The sequence below is a fragment of the Emydura macquarii genome, unplaced genomic scaffold, assembly GCF_026122565.2.
Source record: "Emydura macquarii macquarii isolate MOO-44397 ecotype Brisbane River unplaced genomic scaffold, CSIRO-AGI_Emac_v2 contig_1451, whole genome shotgun sequence".
NCBI classification, from domain to species: Eukaryota; Metazoa; Chordata; order Testudines; family Chelidae; genus Emydura; species Emydura macquarii.
In genome coordinates, this window is record NW_027131588.1 from 4,712,579 (window position 1) to 4,731,389 (window position 18,811).

Genomic DNA, 18,811 nt, shown 5'->3' on the forward strand with positions numbered 1-18,811 from the left:
TACTATGTAGGCCAACCATCTTTGCTATACTCTTTGTCACACCTAGCAGCCAAGGTGAAAAACAGCACCTAACCACACTTTAAAGGGAAAAAAATTCAAATGGTAAAAGCCACAGGTATCAATCAGTGTCAACCTTCAAAAGCTGAAGACCCACTCTCAGTGAGTGACATTGCAATCCACAGCCACACAGCAAGCATGGAGTGATGCCCTGACACTATCATGATGTTTCTATCCTCAAGAGACATCCATTTGTCACTGCATCTCTTTATTGCCAGACACGATGAAAGAGTTCTGTAGGTCTTTCCTTCTCTCCAACCTACTCCCCTTCCATCCCCACTCTCTCCTTCTTCTCTTCTGACAGCTTCTCTCTGTTTCCCGACTCCTCCCCTAGCTTCTCCCCCTTCCCTGAATGCTAGAGGAGAAGGATATTTGCCATCTTACTCATCACGGATTGCTTAGAAGGAGGGGGCATTCTCTCTTTCATCTTGCCCTTCCCTTACCCCCTTCGGTTTCTGTTGAAGAAAAGGAGGGAGTGTCCTATCATATCTTTATTTCTCTGTGTATCATATCTTTATTTCTCATATTACAATGGCCAACTTGGACAAAGGGTACACAAATTGTTCCAACATTTGCCATCTTTCCCCACCCTGCCTCTCTTTCCTCTTCCTGCTTCCTTTCTCCTTAGAAAGTGTAGAGTGAACTGAGGACGAGAAAGAAGGTCTAACAAAAGTAAGAGGAACATCCTGTCTTTGTTTCTCCCTAAATAGAAAGTTGATTGGCAACATGTTAAGATCAGTTTCAGAAAACAGCAGGCAATCTTTTTATTCCGAAAAGGACCAGACTGCAGTCCAGCCTATGCAGCTGGCCAGGAGGACAAGGGGAGTACACACTCTCTGACTCCCCTGCACAGCCCCCACATCTCAGCTGTAGGCGCAGAGGGACAGAACATGCAGTGTTGCCAACATTCATGTTTTTATTGGAGTATGATTTTGGACCCTTTGCAAACAGTCTTGCAATCATGTGACAAGCTTTAGTCATCACACTATCAAGTCAAGAGATCATGAGTTCTGGGTCCTAGCTCTTCCACTGACTGATTATATTTTTCTGCCCTTCCCAGCCCTTATTATGAGCCCAGGTCTCATACTGGAATGTAGGTGTGTGACTGTTACTCACCCATCAAATGCAGAAGATCATTTCAGGCAGAGCTGGAGAAGAAACCCAACTCTCATCCACTTTGCCAGGCTTTCAGAAGGAACATGGCATTCTGTAACCCACATTAATACAGTGTGGCTTTGTGTCACCTTTCAGCAATTCAACAATACAGGGGTTATGACTCTGCTTGTGCTTCCACACTAAGGACTTGTCTTCACTGCAGTGTAGATCATGGTAAAACTCGAGTGTTGTCCTCTAACCGGACCCCTGGGCACACACAAAAATCTCTAGCTCAAGTGGCGCTTTAAACTCAAGCCAGGTAGCCCGTCAGGAGGTGTAGGCTGAAGTTTGAGTGCTGCTGACGCTGGAGCTAGGAATGCAGCGGGGACTCAGCTATTCTGTGCTGCTAATCCAAACATTCTGTGCAGCTGAGGAGTTGTTTTGCAGTGTTCTGCTGCTCTCACTCAAGCAAGGCTAACTAACCTGAGCTAACACTGCAATAAAGACAAGCCCTAAGGCAGCTAGTTCTTTAGCTCAAGTGGAAGAGGCACATACTTTTAACAGCCAGAGGTCCCCACCTAAACATGGTAGTTTTACATTAAGATCTACTGTCTGTAATCACTAGATCAGAATCTGCTCCCAGAACTAGGAAGAGAAACCAAGAATCTTAAGGCCCCATATTCCATTGGTGCTACACAAATACTTGCATAGCCTAATGGCAAGGTATGTGTTAATTCTCCATGTATATGGCCTGGTCCATAACAACATGATTAACAACATGCTTAAATTCTCACTTATTATTCATGCAGGTGAAGCAGAAGAGGTCTGTGCTATGGATTCAAGGTTATGAGTTCAAACCCTATTGATGACCCCTGTGTGGGTGAAAAAGAATAAAACGTGATGAGTCACAGCTGCCACATCACAAACTCATTACCATGCTTTGCACTACATTTTAAGCTACATGCCCTGAGCATGGAATAGGTGAAGACGGGGCAAGGAATAGACAAAGCCTTGACTCCACACACCCCGTACACAGACCAGCAGAGCTGATTCATCACAAAGGGAAGGGGAAGGGGAGTACTACTTAACTGCTACTGATAGAGGGCAAAGGCAGATTACTTTCCCCTGAAAATGAGCAGAGAAGGAATTGTGATTGAGTGGCGCAGTGACTCACCACCTTTTACAGAGAGATGAGCAAGAAGTCACAAATCAAGCCCCTCTACTGCAGAGTGGCAACCCAGCTATCTTCCGCCCTCAGCAAGTTTTTCAAGCCACATGGGCAAGCTGAAAATAATTACGCACACGCACTCACACACACAGACACGCTTTGCCTGGCATTAAGAAATCGAAAGAAAACATGCAGATTTTAACCACCTGAATCAACTTGAAAACCAGCATGACGTTTCTCTATCTAACAACACATGATACTGTGAAAAAGTTGGAGGTGAAACACAGCAATGCTAAATATTTGATTTTACAGGCACGGTGCTACATTAGGTTTGATACTTCGTTCCGAGCATTATATTCTAGTATGCAAGGTGGATTCCAATGGTGTCACTGAGTATAGGAAAAATAAACACAGTACGTTTAATTCTAGTATCTGTAGAGTTCAGTGGTTTTAACTAGTTAAAAGTAAATCCGCAGTGGATACATTATAGGACATTATTTGCTTCCAGATATGAGATATAGAAATGTTTTGTGTTATTAAATGGTTTTAATTTGCTGCAGAAGGAGGCACTGTAAATATTATTACTACTTGAGGATTAGTCATAGACCAGCACTAGTAGTGGACCAGCACCCATCAATGAGATGCTGTAAAGCACAGACCAAAAAGACAGTCCCTGTCCCAAAGAGCTTACAATCTAACTATAAGACAAGAGGCAAAGTATAGATACAGACAGAAAGACAGGGGAGTACAAGTAAACAATAAGACAATGTTGGTCAGCATGGTAAGCAGTGGTCTCAGCGCACCAGGAGCCTAACCACTGTCAAGTTTTTTTGTAGGCATCAGGCAAAAGGAGGGTTTTGAGAGAGAGGACAGTGCAATAGTTTTGTGGATGTTTATGGGGAGCTCCTCCCAAGCAGGAGAGAGAGAGTGAGTTTGGGAGAAAGAATGACAGTGTTATTTGAGAATGTAAAGTGGACAGTGGAGGCTGTCATCATAGCTGAGGTTAACACAGCATAGGTGAGGTTAACATCCAGACAGCAAATGAGTTGATAGGTAGTGTGGAAACAGGCCAGGAAGGGAACTGAAAGTGAAGGCAGCTTGTGTGTGATGTGAGAGAGAAGGGGGAAAGAGCCAGTGGGGGGAGATGACATGGTCAGAGAGACAGACTAGGAAATCAACCTTTCCAGCAGCATTCTGAACGGATATGAGCAGATCAAGACATGTGTCAAGTCCAGAGAGAAGGATGTCCTAGCACCCAAGATGCAAGATGATGACAGTCTGGATGAAGGTTTTAGCTGTGTGGATGAATAGGAAAGACTATGTCTTATAGGTGTTACGCAGAAAGAACTGGCAAGATTTGACATAGCCTATATATAAAGGCCTAGGGAGTGGTCAAAGATGATGTCCAGGTTACGGGCTTCTCTATGGAACTCATGCAGACACTTTATCCCCATGCTCCTGATGAGTCAGGAAAAGCCCTCCAGTACTTTCCCCCCTCCCCATTAGGATTGTCCAGTTTTCCAAAATCACAATAGCTAGTGTCTGTCCCTCCCTTCTCAGGGCTCAGAGGGGGTCACTTCACAGAAGGGAGGTAGCAGGGTGGGCTTGGAAGGAACTATCAGGTGCTCTTCTAATCATGTTGACTTTAGGCTGACAGCTAGACATCCACAAGGAGGATGACAAAATTACAGACCTAGATTTTAGTTTGGACAGAAAGAGACAGGCCTGGAGCAGAGAAAGGGAGATCAATAAGTCGTCAGCATGGAGATGTTAGTTGAATTTGTGTTTGTGGAAAATACCCAGACATAAGGTGGTGAGGGAGAAGAGAACGGGACCTGTGGAGCCTGCCTGGAAATTTGGAGGGGGGATAAGGAGAGTTCTCTATAGGACGCACTGAGAGAGTGAATAGAGACGGAGAAGGAGAACCAAGAGAGAACAGAGTCATATAAGCCAAGGGAGGACAAGACTTCAAGAAGAGCATGCTCGACTGTCAATGGTGATTGATATGTTAAGGAGGATTAGGATGAAATACTGGTTTTGAGCTTTAGTAGGAACAGGTCATTAGACACTTTAGGAAAACTGTTTCCGTGGAGTGCCAGGGGCAAAACCTGGATTGGACATAGTCTCCATGGAACTGGAAGGGAAGAACTCTAGACAATGGTATGATAAAAATAAGATGCAGTATGCAGCACTTGAACATTGGAGAACATTTGATTTTAATAGTGTAAGATACCACCTTTCACCCTGGAATGCTGATCTCCCTACAGAATAGCACTTAATGTTCATATTTCCATTATTATCGTGTGTGGAAGAAATAGATACAGTTATACTCCATACAATATGGGAGTTTTTAGATTAAATAATCCCTGAAGTTCAGCCTGCATTAACAAAGTAAAGATATTTAAATTAAGATTCTTGCTATTCATTTCTGAATTGCTCCAGTACAGAACCTACCATTCCTCCTTAAAGGATTTAATATCTCTTTTGATGTCCGTGGAAACAAATGTCAGTCTTTGCTGTTTAAACCTAATACGAACATGTCTTTATTCCATCTTCACTTTGCTTGAGAGAGAGAGTAGAATTACATTTTATTAATTTTTTTTTTTTTTTAATTTGACTCTAGTACAAAGAAAGAATCTGCCTGCCAGAAATGTAATTTGTGGTAATCAGTGGGTCAATCAAAAGAAATGCTTCCATAACCTTAAACCAGTTTGCTGGATTTTTTTCTTTCCTTTTATTTTTTAAGAGAGATGTGGAAAACCTGGCTGCTCTCATTACCTTGTTTTTTATAGAGGACATTCCAGAGAAATAGTTTTTCCAAACTTAATACTACAATTATCAGACTTGGTCATTGTGGATAATGGGCAAAGAGCCAAGAGCTGTATGCACCGATCTTTGTGTGGCAGGATCTGAGCAAGTCATCCTAACACAGCCTGTACACAGGCAGTACACTTAAGGGGTATGTCTGTCGGTCTTTTTCCCTTCACCTCCACACACACCCAAATGCTGAATTATTAATTACAGTTTTTAAATGTTCAAGATTTAAAAATCAAAATGTTTCGCAGGCAAATATATTTTAAAATATTTTAATTTTCCACTAATTTGTGCTGTACATCCCTAGTTTTCAAATGACTTAAAAGCTCACCTGTCATGTCTGGTTTTTACAAATCTTTAACCAGCCCTTTTAGTGTCTTTTGATTTAATTATACTTTTATGAAGAGAATGCCTGTTTATACTCTGTTGTATATTGTCTAATGCCAAGTCTAAAATTGCTTCCTGGTATCATGAAATACCTTTTTTTTTTTCATTTAAACCATCTTGATGCTGAACAGTTCATAAAGGGTGAGTAGGGATCCAATCAATATTTTAAAGAAGATTTTTTTTAAACCATAAATATGTAGTATTGCTGCACTTTTGCTTTTGCATTTTAAAAACAGGGAAATAGAAGCTAATATCAGGAAAACTTCCTAGTGGCAGGATCAATTAGGCGGTGATGTTACTCTCACAGGAAGTGATGGAAGCCCAAGCCTTTGTAACACTGGACACAACACCAGAAAATGTGCTGTAGGAAGACTGATAGGGACTGATTTTATAATTCAAGTAATTAATAGGCTGGATGGTCTAATAGGTCTTTTCTATCTCTATAGTTCCCATGATTTCAGAAATACTTGACACTTCTATTACTCCTTTCATCAGAGAATCTCAAAGCGCTTTATAAACATTAAGGGCCAGATTCTGCCACCCTTACTATGAGTGGTACCTCACTTCTCCAGGGAATCCATTAATTTCAGTGCGACTATCGGTGGAATAAGCTATTACTCAATGTGAATAAGGGTGGTGCCAACACTATGTAAAGTAAGTCACGGTAAACAATTTTAATATATTGTATTGCTTATTTCTGATTCTTTTACTAGTGTGTTTTTGTAAAGTACAGTACCAAACATGCTCACAAAGAGTGTTAGTTTATCACAGGGTAGTGGCAGGGGCAGAGAAATGATCCAAATATTGAGGCAGGTGAACTCACCAATGATTTTAGTTGCAGCAGTTGAATGCAGCAGTTAAACTAAGATTCTGTCTACATTACAAATACAACTAAATCAGGGGATTGGGTTACAACATGGCTGTCCCTGACCTGGTTATATGGTTAAGGTTCAGCTTTTACTGCAAATTGCAATTGTGTTGTAACCAGGTCATGGGACAACCATGTTGTCAACCAATCCCTTGACCCACACGCTGTAACGAGCCCCCGATCTGACAATATTCATAGTATAGTTGGGCCCACACAACAAAACCTTAATATGCTGCTGTAATTTCAAGGGAAAGCTCAGTTTAACTGAATGACGCATTGCCATCAGATTGATTGCCCTGAAGCCACAGCAAGAAATGCAAGGAGAAGGACTAAATGTATGTGTATAATATCTCCTGTTCCAAAGAATCTTGAAGTGTTTTACAAACTACAACCAAGATTTTTAAAAATGGGTCAATTAGGGCTGTGTGTTTAGCACTTTAGAAATCAAGATCACTGATTTAGTGCCTATGTAAGGACTTAGCAGTCTAACTTTAAGAACCTATTTTTGAAAAATTGTGGACTATTTATGTATAGGACTAGAAATCACTTTACTTGCCACATAAACATACCCACCCCTTGAGTAAAAATCAGTAGCAATTTTACAAACACAAAGCAACATTACAAAACAGAATAGAAAGTAAGTGTACCATATCCAGATGAAATTCACAGACTAAAACTCCTATTCTTGTGAAAAGTTCCATGGAATCTATGAAGATTGTACATTGTCAAGAATTCATTTTAAAGATGTCACCCTCCAGTTACACACTGCCCCATAACATCCTGCTGTAGCACTGGTACAGTACTGACAGGTCCCGAGGGAAGAGTATTACCTTCTCAGGTATGTCTTCAGAGAGGGAAAAAAAGATGATTTCTCAACTTGGGTTAGTTAACTTGGCTTAAAATAGCAGTGAAGTGAAACCAACTCAGCTTTTAACTTGGGTTAGCAGCATGAGAGAGAGTCTAGGTTGAACTTGAGCTGCTAACCCAAGTTGTCATGTCTTCACTTCTATTTTAATCCAGGTTAGCTAACCTGAGTTGAGAACACACTTTTTCTCTCCCCACCCCCGCCCTCTTCCCCACCCCCATGTGAAGACATACCCTCAATCACTGACATTACCACTTAACATTCTGGGAAGGGGAAGTTTCAAAGAATGTCAAGCCCTAACCATCCCAATCCTTGAAACTTAACTTGAAGCTTAACTTTAAATTGATCAAGATCACAAGCTGAGATGGTATGACTCCAGGCATACAGGAAACAGCAAGCACATACATATTAAAATGTCCACTCCCAAGTTTATAAAGCCAAATTTAAAACAGTTCCGATAGCAATTGTTTGTTCAAATAAAATTCTGCCTAAATCCCCAAACTAATATTATGGCATCATTGCTTACTTAAGAAAAGTTGCAGTAGTGAGGGCAGGGGAGTTTTACAACGAAACTTCTCTTCTATTTCTATTAATTAGGGGTCCCCACCCACAAAAGGGTAACTTGCAATACAATAAAAATAAAGCAACCATCTGTGCTCAGACTCACACAGAACTCAAGGAAATTTGCTGATTACATTACAAAGGCTGAGATCACCTGTTAAAGACTAATTCTGAAGCTCTATGTTATAAAATGAAATCACCAAATGCTTCTTTCTAAATGGAAATATTGGAGAAATAAAGGATTTTGGTCCTGATCCAGGGAAATACGGTCCCCATGGCTGCTGGCCCAAGGAAGTGTTCAGACAGCCTCTCGGTCTCTGCAGCCAAAATGAATATTTGCATATTCAGAGGTTTATTCAACCAGCATCAATAGGAGTAGAAAGTGGTCTCCTTTCCCTCCCTGCCTCCAGGTTTCCCTACAGTCTCCATCTCTCTCAACTCAAACTTTATTTACAACTCTGGATTTGATCTGATTTCCATATTGTGGAAAGTAGGGAGGAAAGAATGAAACAGCTACTTTGCTATACTGATATTGCTGGTTATTTATTTATTTTGATTTAAGATTTAGAAAAACCTCCCATTCATGCCCTAGCAATAATTAGACTTATAATAACCACTCAACAGTATTGATACTCATTTACAAATAAATCAGCTCTGCCAGCCAACAACCTTAAACAACCAAAGAAAATAACAATTTACCTCATCCAGTTGACTGTAAGAATTAGAAAAACTCCAGGAAAGCCTCAACACAGACCTAGGTAGCCTGGATTCTGTAGTTAAATACTGGAGTTCTTGTGGTTGGTCCTTATATCAACATCTTTATTAATAGTTCTGGATGTTTTTGTCTTTTTACATCCGTTGGCAATTTATGTGTGTGTGTCACATATGAACTTAAGGGAGGATCACGTCCTTTCTCCTTAGTACACACCTTCCCTTTTCCATATCTCTGCATGTATTGCAATGGACACCAGACCTTAAAGTCTGACTCATTTTCCGGAGGTTGTCTTAGGCTACAAATCCAAAAAAGAGAAAGAGCGGGTGCCAAGGACTTTAACAATTCTATATATTACAACAGTGTGCAAACTCGTATCTGGGGAGCAAGAGAATCCCTGACTTGGGTGGAGTTCATCTGTTTCTTTGGAGACTGCTGAACTATCCCTGCAGAGAGGTGACCTTTAAAACTAGGCTCATAAAAAGACTTTTAAAGAGCAAGTTTGTACCCCATGAAAGACATCGAAAAATAAAACTTAAAGGAGGATATCCCTGAAACCCTGCTACAAAAGCTACATAACACTCCCGCCACAAGCTACACAATCTTAACACTGTATTATATTATCAAAACAGTCAGTGTATTTTTAGGAATACATTTTAAAGCAGGTGCACGTAATGCTCTTTTGTTTGGCAAGTGATGTTGCCCTCCCTCCTTGGTTCAGAAGTCAAATTACCGGACACCCTAAAGAAAACGGGAATCTAGCCAAACCTAGAAAAACCCATTCTTAATACCAACAGCCTCGCCAACTATCGCTCAGTTTCCAACCTCCTTTTTCTTGACAAAACCCTTAAGAAGGTAGTGGCATTCACGCTCTACCACCTATCCTCTGCCAACATCCTGACTCCTTCATCTCCAGGCATCAGATCCAAACATGATACAGGAATGGGCCTTCTGGCACAGATGGTCAACCTTCTTCTGGCCTTGAACAGAAATCAAACCTCTGCACTAATATTCTCTGTGGCCTTTAACACCAGTGATGAGATGGTGCCAATGAAACACATTTGAGGTTTAATGACATTGACTGGGACAGCAGTCATTCCTCTCTGAAAACTCTCAGTTATGAACATCTCCCCATTACATCATTCAGTCTTGTAGAATCCCACCAACCTCAATGCTTTCTTCCCTCCTCTTTAACAACTACATAAGACCCTATGGAGAAATCATGCAATGCCATGTAACATTACTAAGCAGATGACACCCAAATGTATGCCTGCCCAACTCTTCTCCCTAATCAGAGCAAAGGATTCAAGGGAGGCAAGTCATAGCCTTCATTTTCTCTCCCTTCCTGGCAGTAGATACAAGGGCTACCTTAGCAAGGGATAGTGATACCAACAGGGGCCTTATAGCTAGAGAGAGTGGTGAGATCAAATCTCAAGCAGGCAGTTTCATAATGAAACCAGCCATGGATTTCCCTGTCTCACCCTTCTCCACCTCCTGGATAGCTCTGGTTCTTTGGAACCGGTGTGCAAGGGCGCTTGATCTTGCCCCACCAGGTTGCCTGTAGGGCAGCCTACAGTGCTTGTCCTCTTCGTGCCCTGTAGTTCTATCTTTCACAGCCAGGCTGCCTCCTCTTGCTGCTGCCGAGATGGAGTATAGATGTCACAGAGGGAGGGGAAATTATTCCTGAACACTAGTAGGGTATGGGTCTGACTCCCCCCAAACAAAAAAATATACTTTTGTTTTAAAACGGATCCATAACATATCCTAGGGCCTCCTTTTTCTCAAACAAAGTGAGGATAAGTGATACAGTAACCTTTATATGGGAAAACAAACCCATTCCCTAGTTAAATCCATCCCCTTTGCATGTGCCTAAAACTCTGGTATGTGGGATTTGTCACTGAATAAAATTAGCACTTCAAATCAAAATTACAATATTGGTAAATCTGCAGGAGATTTATTCTAGCTAGTGGACTCTTGTAACTTCCACACACTGTGAAACCCTAGCTGGGGAGAGACATTCCCAAAAGCGAGAAGCAGTTTTTTTGCAGGGGCAGCTAATTCATTTACATGAGCACTCCTTCCCTACTGTCACTTAAGTCTACCACTCCATATTGCAGAAGTTTGGGAGTGGCACATTAGTTTATTTTCTCCTCCAAGCTGGATCAACCTTTCCTCTGGCTAGGCCGGCCTGCCTTAGTGCCAGCATCTATGACCTCCTGGGAACTGCACAACTTGGCAGGCCATGGACATTTACTACTGGACTGGAGGGTGTCTCTGGCTGGGTTATATTCACCCTGCAGCTCGGGGGACAGCTGTTCCCGCTTGCTTCATTAGGTACATTCCTGGCTTCTTCTAATCAGCCCCTTCAGCTGTGGGTTTCTTCCCTGCCATCCCGGGCTCTGCCAGTCCACTTTACCCCAGCCCAGGCAGCTGGGTTGAGATGGGGGGGGGACCACAGGCACTGAGGGGCTCACCCCCTCCACTCTGCTACAGGCACTTTAAAAGTATTTAAACTCTCTCTCTAACCCACTCTCTTATAAACTAATCCAATTCCATCATTAGGCAATGACAACCTTGCACTTTTGAGACCCATTTAAAACCTGAAATAGATAAAAACCTGAATACAGGAGAGAAAAAGGAGAAGAACAAAAAAAGCAAAAATATATTTAAGAATAATATTGGAAGTTTGTTGTTTACCTGAAAACTCAGCGGCCAAACATTCTGATTTTAATTCCTCCTCCTCATTATTTCCAATAATACTGTTATTTACAGTAATGGATTTGATTAGTATAGAACCTACCCAAGTAGCAAAAACTTCTAACAGACATACAGGTGCTTGCTGCAGTGAGAATTCCCACGGATCAGTACCTAGGAGTAAGTACTACACCAGCTAGTGTTTGCATGTTCAGGCCCTGGGGCTGAATCCTGTGGCCATACAGACCTCAGTGCAGGATCCAGGCCTTAATTTTTGTTCTTAAACACTATTATTATACATGATGCTGGGGTGATACTGCCAGGGTGAGTAATGGCTGGCTGTGTGAAGAAGGCAGAAGAGAGTGTAGAGAGAAGGAGAGGGAACTGTATCCAGGACAGGGAGAGACCTATGATGGGGGAGATCTTACGCTTGCAGGAACTTCTCCCTACTGATTCATTAGTTATTTCTCATATGATAGCAGCTATAGTTCTTAGCCCACACTGTAGTTCTTTCAAACTGGAAGAGTACAGACTGTCAGTTCTAACTCAGTTTTCTGCATTTGGCCAAGAAGCAAGTCCTCAGCTGTTTCACGCTCACCTTCACAGAGTCATTATCTTGTAAGAATGGATAGCTTTACTTAATACAAGGTGGGCACTTTTCCTTTTTAAAATTAGACATGAGGAAGACTAGTTACAAACCCTCTTTTTACGCTTGTTACTTTACTAACAGTCCATTATTATTATTTTGATATGGTAGAAATGACAGGCCACATCCAGAGATCAAGGCCACATTATGCAAGGCACTGCACATACAATAAAAAGAATCTGTCACAAAGAGCTTTCAATCATGATAACCTATACATTACTATTTGATTTACAGATCTCTATTGTTTGTGATAACACCTATTTTATAACAATGTGCCCAGTATTTCTATAATGAGATCATTTCACAAATGTTTGTTTTTTATTTGAAAACAAAATTCTTATTTTTCAGCATAGATGCAAAGTCTGTATTAAACCATAGTACATACGTGCGTCTCTGTAAGGTTGTAAAACAAATTCCATTTTGTGTCATATATTGTGTTTTTTTGACAAATAATGCTTTACTTTAACATACTTTAACGTCTACATAAGTAGGCAGAGATAAAGTCAATCATTTGTCTTTAATGCTGTACTTCCTGACTTTTGTATTGATTGATTTCTCAACCTTAACGTTGCATTACTATTATTATTATTATACACACACATATACCATAAGAAATATATTAAAAATGGCAGAGGAGGGTTATAAAAACATTTGGATTCTCTCTGGAGCTTGCAAAAATAGATTATTAAAACATAACCTTTATTAGAGACTAAACTAAAAGATTGTTCTAAGGCTCAACAATTTGACTTTTGGAAAACTCCAACTTTCTTCAAGAAAAATAAAACCAATGACTTAGTAGAACTTTCCATGCTGTTGGAATGTAAGCTTTGTTGTTGTTGCTTTTGCATTTTTAAAGTACTACATAATATAATTTGTGCCATACATCATATTTTGTAGTGAAATAAAAACCAAATCAGACATCCCACAAAACTTGTAGGAAAAGAGTATTAAGGTCTCTCAACAAAAGTGGCTTCAAACTTTAATGTAAACCAAAACGATCCTCAGCTAGAAACCTGTGTCCATACAAAAAAAATATCATACTATATGAGCTACTCGGCTTTGTAAACTTTAAAATTATTTACAGATTGTCCTGTATTTATTTTTGCTTTTTATGTTATATAACCTATTTACATTATTTTTATCATAATATAAACCAGGATTTCCCCAATTTTACACAGTCACACACAATGGGCATATTGCAACTTGTTTCAAGGACAGGTTTAATCAACACCTAATACTAAACTATTTCAGAATTTCCAATATAGGCTGTTGCTCCTCATCTACATCCAGAAAATATTTATGGACACACAACATCCCATCATCGTGTTAGCTCTTGATCAGATTGATGCTGGTATTCACTCAGTTATTAGGAAAAAAGCAAACGATATTAGCCCTAAATTCATTCCAGACAGGCACTTTTGCTAAGGGCTGAAATGAGAGAATACAGTAATCCTTCACTTGCAGGTGTCTCTCATGACCTACCAAGAAAAATCCCAGGGTGGGGAAGCCTTTGATATCACTTCTTTTGTCCTACCCTGTGAGCAATTACACACACACAAAAAGTATTTTAAAAACCAAGACTGAAGCTCTGAACAGATTTACAAGATATTGGATGGAATAGCCCATTCTCAGCCCTAGAATGATTACATAAAAATAGTAAGTGTTTGGTCTAAAGAATGTGGAAGGCAAGGTCTAGTGTTGATTCTCTCTTGATTCCTTTAATTTTAGTAACATTCTTGTGGAGACCGTTCGTATAATCACGGGAATTACTTTTAAAAAAATCCATCTACTAACAATGGAGTTTTTAAAACTACTATGAGTTGACAACCTTGTATACAAAACAAACATATGTACATTTACAGTTCGTACATAAAATAAAATTGCAGGAACAAACCTTCTTGTAGTTTTGGTCACAATCTTTAAAGAAAGAGCGATATTTTTATTGCCCTTGTATAACAATAATTGCAGCCTTTGAAGGCCTTTATCAGAATACTGTAATTTGGGATCTTGCCGCCTACCCTCTGCCCATCCCCCACTTATTAATTTTTAAGAAACACGAACAGAAAGAAAAATTCTTGTGATTAAATGAATCTTGATGAAACTATAACCAAGGAATTTGCCATTACAAAAGAGCTAATATAATCACAGCGTGTCCTGATTATATGTACTTAGCAGTGAAAAATAGGTTGCTGACCAATTATGCACTCTTTTAACTATTAACAGTAGTATCTTTGTTCTCAAACAATATTACATTGCTCATGTCCTGGAAGGAACTCTTATTTACCTGGTGGATTCTTGGCAGGATCATTGTGGCTTGGACTTCCTGATTGTCCAGAATCTATAAAGAAATCAAAGAAGTGTTTTAATCATTTGTTTTGAAAGTATCTCACAACCCTTTATGAGGCTTCTTTAAAGAACAAAGTATTAATTTAATTATAAGGTCATTTCCCTGTCTCTCTACATGAAGGCATTTCTGCAGAAACATACTGTGTGACAACCACACAGTTACATACATACAATTCATACAGTATGAGAAAACCAATATTAATGAGAGATCATTGGAGTAATAACCAGGAAGAGGAAAAGAACCAGAGTGAATAGCTTCGTATTATTAATTTTTAAGATCACCCACCCCTCAATTGCCTTAATAGTTGCCATTGGTACCAGGTCTGCCCACTAGCCAGTCCTGCCTATTTAACACAGGAGACACTTCCTCCACAGCTACTGGGGCTGCCTCCATCAACACATCCCCCCACAGCTCCATCACTGAAGATGCTTTAGAATATTTCTCTCTTGTTCTGCTTTTCCAAAGACAATTATTTGTAGGGTTTGTTTCCTCACATGCTGCATCTTCTGCAAACTATCTGAGGTTGGAGGTCACTTCTTTTCTCTTGACAGATGATATTAGATGAGCAGAGGCTTTTAAAAGTATTCCCTCACCCTATGTTTTAAAGCACCACAGGTCCTATCTTAAGCAATTTAATATTTTAGCTGGATAAGATCATCACATTGTATTTAAACAACTCTCCCAAACTAATGATGATTTGTGTGACTGGCAGATTAAAATGTCTAACAAATTAAAGGAAAAACAGAGGAGCCTCAGTGAAGACCTCTCTTGGCTCTCAGTCCCCATCATATTTCCTTATTGCCACAAGAGTTCTTAATGCAGTACGAGTGATTGATAAATTATTCTTTCCTCTACCACTATCTAAAGTCTCACTAAAATCTGTATAATCTGCTATCCAAGTTTTAAAGGCATAGTTTGATATGTCTGAATCTAAAATAGATTTATTAAGTTTATAGAAGCTGGTTCTGTAGAAGAAAATATAAAGGAAAAACCCACAGAAGTACAAATACATACTTAAAGCTCTGCAGTGTTTGTTAAAGTTCTGGTAGGTAATCTACATTGTAAAATTGAAACACCAGAAAATAATGCTAGATCTGTAATACAAGAATTTTGGGTGTTATTAAAAGTCCTGGAAGAAATGGATGTATAAAAAATGCTATCAGAAATTGCATTTGAACAAAAATTAAATTCCTCGTTACCAACATACAATGTGATAGCTTCCCAACTGTACAGAACGCACACAGGAAACACAACTAACTTCTTGTCATGGAATTTTTTTCTGCATTCTTCAATCACAGAAGTTCCCAAACATACACTGGAAGAATGAGAGGGTGTGACCCCCAAGTTCTGTGAATTCCCATGGTTTGCTGGGATCACAGGGCCCTCCTGTAGGCCTGTCCCCCATTCTATGGCAACTTGGGACACCTAGAACTCCCTTGGGCATAGCTACCCCTAGAATCACTCTTAACTTTACCTGGGAACTCTGTTGAGTGCCATGGAGACAGTAAGTGCCCCACCCAGACCTGCCACCAGTTTACCAAAGCCTGATAATCCACCCTCATTGATGTCAAGACCTGAGGAGAGCCCTCTGCAATGTCTATGGAGACCACAGTCACTGAGGTGCCTAACCCTACCTACTCACCTTTCTGTGTAGAATGGGCAGCTCTGTGCATGGGCATTTCCCTCTGTATATCAGTTCCAGGTACACAATTGGAGCTCAAGTTATCTCAGATACCTTTCAATTTTGACTTTCCAGCTGTGAATCTGAATACTTCTTTATACCATCCCTTCATTATTACTTTCTCATTGCCAAATGATCAGGAACTAGTTACAAAATTGGTGTGATGTCACAAAGGGGATCTGAATGAATAAGTCTGTAAAAATCATGATTTGACAGCAGACAATTAATTAACAGACTAAAGAGCCAAATCTGATTTTACAAATTGTTTGTAATGAATAGGTCAAATTCCCCCAAATTCATATTTTGTCTAGGTCTACCCTACATTACCGAAGCCCACAGAATTAATGTTCAGGACTGACTTTAAATTTGTTGGAATTAATGTTTCATTAGTATTTCTAGCTATATGAGGTTATATATTGATCAGAAAACATTTGAATTCTTTGATTAGGTTGAAGCTTTGGCTTCTTTAACATCTTGAACTAATGATATGGAAAAGTGTTTGAATGTAGAGGAATTAGGTGGTTTGAATGATGTCACTGTAGAGAAGCCACTGTTTTCTGAATAAACCTGTCATATGACGCGTGGTATTGTTCTTTATATGTAACAAGAAGCACTTTATAACCAATTAATAATAATTGTTATTGATCAGAGTCCTTTTATGTGTTGTATAGCTGTCTATAGCTCTTAATGTTTGGAAGATTTTCTGAACTGCCTAAAATATTTTAAAATAGTTTTTAAAGCTCTTGCTTTAAATGACAATGTAGTTCTTAGCATTGCATGCATATACTCTGCGTTTGCATGTCATTTTTTGGTAAGATACTATGTAACCATTGTGCAAAATTTAAACAATAATGTTTAAACTGAAAGCAGCAAAGTTTCCATGTAATGCTAATGTATTTATTTATTTATTTATTTGGTGCTGCAAAGGCCCACATTATGAACACCTTGCTCCCACGGTGCAAACAAATGCTAATGGATATAAAGTGTTCACTATCTGGGTCTAAATATAACATCATTCTAATATACACTCTCTATTTCTGCAAATGCTGAAATTTAAATTAAAACTCACTCACAGGATTAATAGTTTTACATAGCAGAGGTCTGAGGGTAAAGTCACTGCAGATGTGTGGCTAAATGAGGTGTTAATTGGGTGGCAGATGCATATAAATACAAAGTACAGAAGGGGTAGCTGGGAGTTCACATAGATTTTATACTGCATCAATGTTTCACTTTAAGCTCTACCCGAAAATAACCTTCAAAGCCTCATACTATTCCCATTCACTAAAAGCACATTAAAGGAGATTTCTTTAGTTCTTGCAGGGAAATTTGCCTTTAGCCTTACTCTATCACTTCCCCTCAATGTAGCAATCTTCAGGATTTTTAAACTTTATTTTTTATATTAGTTATTTTTGAAAATGCCAATATTTTAATATGGAATTTTCCACAATTGCAGAGAGAAGTCATTGACCTATTCATTACAAACAATTTGTAAAATCAGATTTGGCTCTTTATTCTGTTCATTAATTGTCTGCTGTCAAATCATGATTTTTAAAAGCGTATTTATTCAGAATGTTTTGACCAGCTGATTCTACTAACATATTTGTGACTATGGGTTCTTGCAAAGAGAGAGTGCTCCAAGTATTTAATATTCTGAATTTTGTGTTGAGTCTAAGACACATGGGGTCTCATTTTCCAGTGCCTTTCATCTTGGCTCCAATGATCAGGCCCTTACACCTGCGCAAGGTGTTACTCTTCTAATTTGCAGAGGTGTGAGTGACCGTACAAAGTGTAATGGAACCATGCCCATGATATGGTTTTTGTCCCCCAACTCGATAACTTAACCATTATCAACAGAAACAGTGACTGAAAAGAGTCACTGAAACATTGTTTTTCTAAAGGAGGATTGAGGACTTTAGAGACAGCCACGGAAAGCAAGCAGGTATAGTAAATGCTAAGACCTTTTAAAATCTTTTCTTGTTCTCTTTCACACAACAGCATTACATTTGACTAAGTTCATTGACTCTAGATTTAAAAATAGCAGGGTTTTCTTCACAACTAATGGAGAAAGACATAAGCCAGATTTATTGTCTGTCTAGCTGATTTTAGATTCTTTTTCTTGTCACATTCTCAGCAAATAATTCTGTGCATGAATATATTGCTTTCCTAGAAGCCATATAAGATTTCTTGGCAACCAACCTGAAGCAAATATACACACATTCATGCCTAAGTATGCTTATTCAGACAGATAAAAGCTCCTCCGTGTGGATTCTATGGATTTGAATTTTCTAACTTTTTTCTTCAGGCTGTTTTTTTACTAACATAACCTGTCTTTTGCATTTTTTTAAATCACCCTTCTTAAAGCTCAGTCTCACAGCAATAGCCCTTGTACTGATTCTCCTGTATATGTCTTAAAGCTAATTATAATGAATTTCCCATTATTTATTGGCTCCATACATTTACAGTACTTCCTGGGACTGATTCCTGTGTGTTCCTCAGAACTACATCAAATGGAGTGTCACCTTTGCTTTTCTCCAAAATTAATTATTCCAAAAGCCAATGGTTGATGGTACTGAGAAATCATTACTCCAATGGCTAAACACCACAATTTATATCTGGATAGCAAAAATCATCTTTTATTACTGTTCCAGTAGATTTTGTTGCAACCTAAGATTTCTCTGCCTTCACTATCACTGTTCTGATGTGGAGACCAGCAGTTTTATCCATATCGACTCTGCCTCACATTCTCTCCATCGGGACATTTTCTTTCAATAGAAACCTGATGATTGGAACTCTGCTCACTCTCTCTGGGCTTAGGCAACTCTCACCAAATGCCAAGAAATTGAACCTAGCAGTGTGGGATCTTCTGGGTCCCACTTCAGGGAGCGGAGAGATTATTCATGGATATCACTCCTCCCT

General features: G+C 39.3%; 1 protein-coding gene across 5 annotated transcripts in view; it reads right to left on the reverse strand.

Annotated features, from left to right (window-relative positions):
• The window catches only part of NFIB (nuclear factor I B), a 219,707-nt gene that overhangs the window by 82,359 nt on the left and 118,537 nt on the right, over nucleotides 1–18,811 (reverse strand). For all 5 annotated transcript variants that reach the window (XM_067553103.1, XM_067553107.1, XM_067553104.1 and 2 more), the window contains exon 3: nucleotides 14,152–14,205. In XM_067553103.1, coding sequence (XP_067409204.1) covers nucleotides 14,152–14,205 — 54 coding nt within the window. The remainder of the gene's footprint in view (nucleotides 1–14,151; nucleotides 14,206–18,811) is intronic.